The sequence below is a fragment of the Hypomesus nipponensis genome, chromosome 18 (genome assembly GCF_054491055.1).
Source record: "Hypomesus nipponensis isolate SF chromosome 18, ASM5449105v1, whole genome shotgun sequence".
NCBI lineage: Eukaryota > Metazoa > Chordata > Actinopteri > Osmeriformes > Osmeridae > Hypomesus > Hypomesus nipponensis.
Genome location: NC_140378.1, coordinates 12,388,389 through 12,395,700, shown reverse-complemented (window position 1 = coordinate 12,395,700; position 7,312 = coordinate 12,388,389). Strand labels below are relative to the sequence as shown.

Below are 7,312 nucleotides of genomic sequence, written 5' to 3'. Positions count from 1 at the left end.
AGCGTACTAAGTTCAGTTTTTATCGAAACATATCAAGCTCGCCAATCACTGATTGGTATTCAATCATGGCCTTTAAGAAGCTGGGTACTTCTCTGAGCCGTGCGTTATGGAACAACGGTAGCAGAACACCACCTCCTGCGAGATCAAAGAAAAGTAACTGTGTTTTCACAATATGCGATGAATATTCTGGGTTCCAGAGAGCAGAAGAGAAGAAATGTGAAGGCTGTGAATCAGGTTCGTGCAGGTCGGATCCAGCGGTGTTGTCACCCAGCGCTCCCCCTATACCTGCCGTTCACAGCCTCAAGCGACCCGAGGAGCCTGTCGCTGTGTTAGGACGATCGTACTCGTCTACAGCCCTAAAAGTGGATCATAAGAAATACTTGTGGGCTCGTTACAATGAGATGAAACGTCTTGTGCATGGTGAGTAATCTTAGAAAGCGCCATTCCAAACACTGCCTGTTTTCTCATGATTCCCAGTAATGCATCATGTAATGTTTGTAGACTCATACTTATTTTAAAGACCTTCAAATGTTCCAAAGTCGTTCAGATATGGCAGATGGCAATAATGCAATGGTTTTGAAGACAAATTTAAAATCAAACTGAGATGCAGTTATATCACTCAGGTAGATAGAACAGCCCCCCCCCCCCCCCCTACAAGTTCAAGCTTTCCAATAATAATAAGGAATACAATCTACCTTCATATTAAGCCCAGACCTATATGCATAATATTACTAAGTCCACTATTTCTCTCATAGTTGGCCATCTGAGGTACTCAGAGTTTAGTAAATGTATCTCCACATCAGAATCACTGAAGCTTCAAGAAAATCTATTTTTTGGATAACTAGAGACTCATTACAAGGTAAACATTTTGATATCATGTCAGATGTTAATGTATAAATACCCATCTCTGGCAGATGCTGTTCCCCCTCTCCCATGTCCCACTTTCCCTAAGACACTGCTCAGAATTCAATGTTGTTCAGTGGTTCTATTCCAGACAGGGCTTTAGGGACAGATTGGGAAACGGATCATGTAACCACTGTAATCTGGGTCTGTGTGTTTGCTGTGTGACTGTTTTTGTAGTACAAATATATAGATATATATTTTGGGATAGATATTGAGAACCCCCAATTGAGGTTGGTACAGAGAATTTGAAGTGTTTCAGCAGTTTTGGAACTGAAACACTGTTTGTGTTATCAGTTTGAAAAAATGCCATTAAACTGGTTCAATTGTACACGCTCACAGAGTGATGTCTAACATCAATCCCCCTATCATGTCAAGCCACCGTGTTCTAAATATCAATATAATAACTAGAGTATCAAGTCCTATAATGGGATGCAGCTGTAAACCTGTTTCCCACCACATTTCCCTCCCAGACCTGATTCCTCCAGGTGTTTGTAGCCTGCTCAATTCTTCCACCATTTATGCCAACAATGAGGTGAGCCTGGCAGAGGTGGACATATATGGCTTTGACTATGACTACACTCTGGCCCTCTACTCCAACGCCCTCAACACCATGATCTTCAACACCGCCCGGGACTTCCTCGTCCAACACTACAAGGTCTCTAGATATTAAAAGGGCTTATGTGACTGTTACATTGTCAACGAACAATTTTGCTCATTGTCTGTTTGTGCTTTACAGTACCCTGAAGGTATCAGCAAATATGATTACATCCCAAACTTTGCTGCACGGGGGCTTCACTATGATATTCAAAAAGTAAGCTTTAATCTGTACTAGCCCATCGTTTCAGCCTCTATCAAACAGTACATAAAGGTGAAATGGCATCACTGTGCACAAGAACTTCTCTTTTGACATGCAGGGACTCCTGATGAAGATAGATGCTTTCCATTACATTCAGAAAGGAACAGTCTACAGGTGAGAGGTGCTATGTGAATGCAGCCTTGTGTGTATGTACAGCGTAAGCAGGCTTAAACACGTGTGTTAACCCTGTAGGGGCCTGAGGCCAGTGCCAGATGTAGAGGTCCTGCAGCTCTATGAGGGGACTCACCATGTCCCGCTCCATCAATTCAGTGGCTTCTATGGAAAGGTAAGTCACTCTAGAATGTTCTACAGTTTAATGTTGTGTTGTTACAGTACTTTTTATTATCTTGATCATCACAACTTGGTTGCAGGATCATAAAATATCTCACATTAAACACATCATTCAGTTTAATCTGCCAGAAACATTATAAAAGGTCCCTGGTTTAAGATGGTATTAGTATTATGTAAGTTTTGTTTTGGTAGGTGAATTGTTTTCCCATCTATTGACTGACAAGCTCTGTTTTATAACTCCAAATAGCTAGGCTAGAGCCTCATCTGGAACGAGATGTGGCCGCCACGGATGTTTGTTCATAATTAATGATTCTTACAGAGCTGTACTTAGTATGTCATATGAGATCTCTAGATACAGTCTGACAGTCATTCTGTTGTCTGGTACTGTTGATTAATCAGGTGGAATGGGGACTTTGGTGTTTGACTCAGGTTCAAATTATTTTCCAGCGTTTGTAGCATAACTCACAATGCCCCCCCCCCCCCCCCCCAACTCCAGCCCCTGTTTTCCACTAATCCTCAATCACAAACTCACTCCTGCCCAGAATGCTTTTGGCATGGCACCGGGATCCCTGGTAATGTCAGGGATTAGTTCTGTTTGCAGGGTCACCCCTCAGCGAGCTCCTGTTTCTGTTTGACATCAGTGAAAAGAAAAAGACTCCTAACATGGTCCTTTGGAATGGTTTTGAACCATGTGACCTTACCAAATGGACTCTATGGCACTCGGGCGAGGCTATTCGGACATACTAATAAAAGTTACACTGATACACTATATGTATTATTTTATATAATATTGCAATTGTACCGTATATCAGTGTATGTGATAGCTTGCCATTGAAACACCTGTATTTGTTTGTTATTATACCGTCAGGGCCCCAAAATGAAGCAGTTCATGGACATCTTCTCCCTCCCAGAGATGACCCTCCTTGCAGTGGCAAATGATTTCTTCATATCCAACGACATAGAATATGATCCAGTTCACCTCTACAAAGATGTTTCAGTAAGTTCTCACAAAGATTCTCACAATATTTTCCCCCGTAAAACAACATGCCCCATCCAGTGCACAGGGGAGACTGAATCAGAGGTTCAAACATCTGTCCACCTCAGGGAAGCTTCACAGGAATCCAGAGGAGTGGATTACTGAACAATAGCTGTTATTGCAGTGTCCTAGGGGGAAAGGATTTTGATACCCAAACTATTGTCTGTTTGGTGTAGGAAGGTTCCTGGTCTGCCAGCTTTATTCTCAGGCAGAATCTACCTGAGTTTAAGACTTAGTAGGACAAACTATTAGAGAGGTAATTTAGTATAGGACATCTCCAGTTCCTCAAAATAAACTGTTGGGAGTATGTCTGTATTCACAATAAATATTCCTTGTTTTATTATTCCCTCTTTTTATTCAGGATGCAATTGGAATGGTTCACATAAAAGGCTACATGTACAAATGGATCATGCAAGACCTGGGTGAGTCTGATTGTGTTGTCTAGGCTCCGCTTAGAGTAGAAAGCTACTCACATTTTCTACAGCTTGACTGTTACACATTTTGGGTTATCTATTTTCCTGCTCCTGTGCGTAGAGAAGTACATTCTGAGAGGGGAGGAGACATATGCTGTACTGCACCGCCTAGTCAGTCAGGGGAAGAAACTGTTCCTCATCACCAACAGTCCCTTCAGCTTTGTGTGAGTACCAGGGTCGGATTGGCCGTCGGGAGAGTCGGGAGATTTCCTGAACGGCCGGTCAAACGGCCGCAGCATAATGCATGAAAAAGAATAATAATATACGGTCGTGGGCCGGTCTGTGTTTCAAAGTCCTGAGCCGTTTTTCAGTCCCAGTCCGGACCTGGTGAGTACTTTATGTCCACCTGGTCTAGTCTGGTGGTGGATGTTCTGCTGTCCTGACTGCCTGCCTGTCTCTAACCTGCCTTGTTCTTTCTGCTCTGCAGGGACAAAGGGATGATGTACATGGTAGGAAAGGATTGGAGGGACTTTTTCGACGTGGTTATCGTTCAAGCAGATAAACCCCACTTCTTCAATGATTGTGTCAAGTGTGTGTTGAGTGTTTCTATTATCCTGGCTTATAAATAGTATTATTATATTGAACTTCATCACCACAGTTGTTTAGATTAAAGTTTAAAAAAAAATTCTCAATACTCACGCATTGGTTAGAACTGACGGCTCTATCATATCGGCCCTCCTCCAGACCGTTCAGGCGCTTGGACGGGAACGGGGACCTGCAGTGGGACAAAATTAACAGTTTAGACAAAGGACATGTCTACAAACAAGTCAGTGCACGCTCAGACTGTGCATTCATTCATTGTGAAATGGTCGCAGTTTTGGTACAGTCTTTAACATACACACATCCACTTCCATGTGTGTATGTTACACACATCCAACTCCACACATTGGAGTTGTGTCCATGTCTGCATTTCAGGGGAACCTGTATGACTTCCTTAGACTGACAGGATGGAGGGGGTCCAGAGTTCTTTACTTTGGAGACCATCTGTACAGTGACCTCGCCGTGAGTTAAACACACACACACACACACACACACAATCACATAGCTATTGTATATCATGAGACGAAAGAAAAAAACAGCGATCAACAGTGTTTTGTCCGTGTCTCACAACCAGGACCTGATGCTGCGTCATGGCTGGCGTACTGGAGCCATAGTGCCTGAGCTGGAACTGGAGACTAAGGTGGTGAACACCGAGCAGTATGCCCAGAGCCTCACCTGGCTCCAGGCTCTCACAGGCCTGGTGGAGCGCATGCAGGTGAGACACCCTGCAAGTGAAACACCCTGCAGGAGAGGAACTCTGCAGGGGAGGAACCCTGCAGGGGAGGAACCCTGCAGGGGAGGAACCCTGCAGGGGAGGAACCCTGCAAGGGAGGAACCCTGCAGGGGAGGAACCCTGCAGGGGAGGAACCCTGCAGGGGAGGAACCCTGCAAGGGAGGAACCCTGCAGGGGAGGAACCCTGCAGGGGAGGAACCCTGCAGGGGAGGAACCCTGCAGGGGAGGAACCCTGCAAGGGAGGAACCCTGCAGGGGAGGAACCCTGCAAGGGAGGAACCCTGCAGGGGAGGAACCCTGCAAGGGAGGAACCCTGCAGGGGAGGAACCCTGCAAGGGAGGAACCCTGCAGGGGAGGAACCCTGCAAGGGAGGAACCCTGCAAGTGAAACACCCTGCAGGAGAGGAACTCTGCAGGGGAGGAACCCTGCAAGGGAGGAACCCTGCAGGGGAGGAACCCTGCAAGGGAGGAACCCTGCAGGGGAGGAACCCTGCAAGGGAGGAACCCTGCAGGGGAGGAACCCTGCAGGGGAGGAACCCTGCAAGGGAGGAACCCTGCAGGGGAGGAACCCTGCAGGGGAGGAACCCTGCAGTGGAGCAACTCTGCAGGACAACAATGACGCCCACGTTCCTGGAGCATCCTCTAATGTCCCTGCTGTCCCATTTTCCATGCTTTAGATGTACCGAGATCCAGAGTCTATAGTGGTGCTGCAGGACTGGCTGATGGAGAGAGAGGAGCTCAGGTACAGGATTTGTGCTTCTCGGTTTGTAAGTGTTAGTACAATCTCCTCTGTTGTATTCATTCATTCATATAATCCTTCTCTTCTCCTCCCTGTTTTAGGGCAATGACAAAGAACCTGTTTAATCCTCAATTCGGCAGCATCTTCCGCACCTGTCATAATCCAACCTACTTCTCCAGGCGTCTGTGTCGCTTTTCAGACGTGTACATGGCCTCCATCAGCTGCCTGTTGAACTATGACCTGTCCTACACATTCTACCCTCGTCGTACCCCGCTGCAGCACGAGGCACCGCTCTGGATGGACCAACTGTGCACTGGCTGCATGAAGACCCCCTTCCTGGAGGAGATGGCTCACATCCGCTAAGCAGCGGATGGCTGACACCATGAACAGTTAGACCTATAGCCCACTAGAGGGCCATGTAGATTGGTGTGAGACCAAGGTACTCCTGTGTGCAGTTTCATTGCCTACAAAAAAAAAACTGATTTCGAAAAACTTGTTTGCATGTTTGCACAAAGGAAGTCATTATAGAATCGGTCTATTTTGTAGGCAAGTCAAAATACAGTATTGACCACCTCTCCATTAGAGTAGAAATGTAATCAGAATATGGAAGTGTCATAGTGTAGTCTGAAAATGTAGGCCGCTTCAACAAACTGTCTTGTGACGCTAAGACTTAACCTATCCAAAGATAAACCGGTATTGTATAATGCCCACCTTATTAATGATGCTCCCTAAATCAACTGTCGTTAATTTTGTAGGGTATAATAATGCACTGCGTAATAAAGTCGCATTCTTTCAATCAGTTTGTGGTTGTATACAATATTTCTAAATATAATAAGAATATAGGCTAAGGGTTCTGTCTTGAACTTTCCTGAAAAGAAGTGGCGAGTAGCGACTCAACACCCAACTTTCTGATTGGGTGTCGAGTACTCGCTGCATCTTTTCACCGTCTGACGTGCCATTCATTTCACCACGTACTGTACTAGTGTCACTACACTCCTGTCCTCTGCTTGGTGACTTGGCTAAATCTGAATTTGCTGGAGAGGTAAGACAGGTTACTCCTATGTTTTTTATTTATTTTGTTAATCTGTTTTTATAATGCATAATACTTGCGCATATCTTTGCAAACTGAGAACTACCAGCGAAGGCTACCGGTCAACACAAACTAAGCTATTTTGCGTGATGGAGGCTATCTCAAGTTTTGTCAATGAAGTCTATTTATCCCATACAAATATATATGAGCACAATATTTGTTAAATTTAATACCTGTGGTCGTTATTTAAATTATTCTACTCTGCTAGGTTGTATAATGTATCACGCCAATAACGTGGAAATGTGCCATCTTTTGTGCAGCTGAGAAGCTGGTAATTCTGTTATAGCCTATACGTTTTAGACCTTAAGGCTTAACTGTTATTTAAACAGTATACATGAAGTATTATTTTGTGTATTGTGTTTTTATCTTAGTTTTACAAGTTGCACGCATTGGAATCCTGCTTGGAAGTAGATGTTTCGGGTTTGAACATTGACTCTGAATATTGTGGAGATCTTCCCATTTGACAACCTGTCGTATATAAAATGCGCTTAGTCTCAACTAGTCTCATTGTCTCAGCTGAAAATAACAGCAAATCATTTTTATGACAGTCTTCGAGGCCATTGGACACCAAATACGTGCCTGTCCTATCCTATTCATCATTATCTGTAGAGCGAATGGAGTGACACTCAACTCTTACCATGCCTTACACAGAC

The 7,312-nt window shown here is 44.6% G+C and overlaps 1 protein-coding gene across 1 annotated transcript; it reads left to right on the top strand.

Annotated features, from left to right (window-relative positions):
- Positions 1-65: 65 nt before the first annotated feature.
- LOC146252159 (5'-nucleotidase domain-containing protein 2-like) lies at positions 66-5,992 on the top strand. Its single transcript, XM_084680114.1, has 14 exons — positions 66-420; positions 1,374-1,558; positions 1,640-1,714; positions 1,818-1,873; positions 1,952-2,045; positions 2,919-3,047; positions 3,448-3,508; positions 3,621-3,723; positions 3,987-4,088; positions 4,244-4,325; positions 4,475-4,561; positions 4,674-4,814; positions 5,508-5,572; positions 5,671-5,992. Exons 1-14 carry the CDS (start codon positions 66-68, stop codon positions 5,930-5,932), a joined length of 1,797 nt encoding a protein of 598 aa, XP_084536240.1. The 3' UTR covers positions 5,933-5,992.
- Positions 5,993-7,312: the final 1,320 nt, after the last annotated feature.

Coding starts and splice junctions, on each gene's coding strand:
- LOC146252159 (XM_084680114.1), top strand. CDS start 66: ATGGCCTTTAAGAAGCTGGGTACTTCTCTGAGCCGTGCGTTATGGAAC. Junction 1,715..1,817: donor TTCACTATGATATTCAAAAA/GTAAGCTTTAAT, acceptor TTTGACATGCAG/GGACTCCTGATGAAGATAGA. Junction 4,089..4,243: donor TTCTTCAATGATTGTGTCAA/GTGTGTGTTGAG, acceptor GCCCTCCTCCAG/ACCGTTCAGGCGCTTGGACG.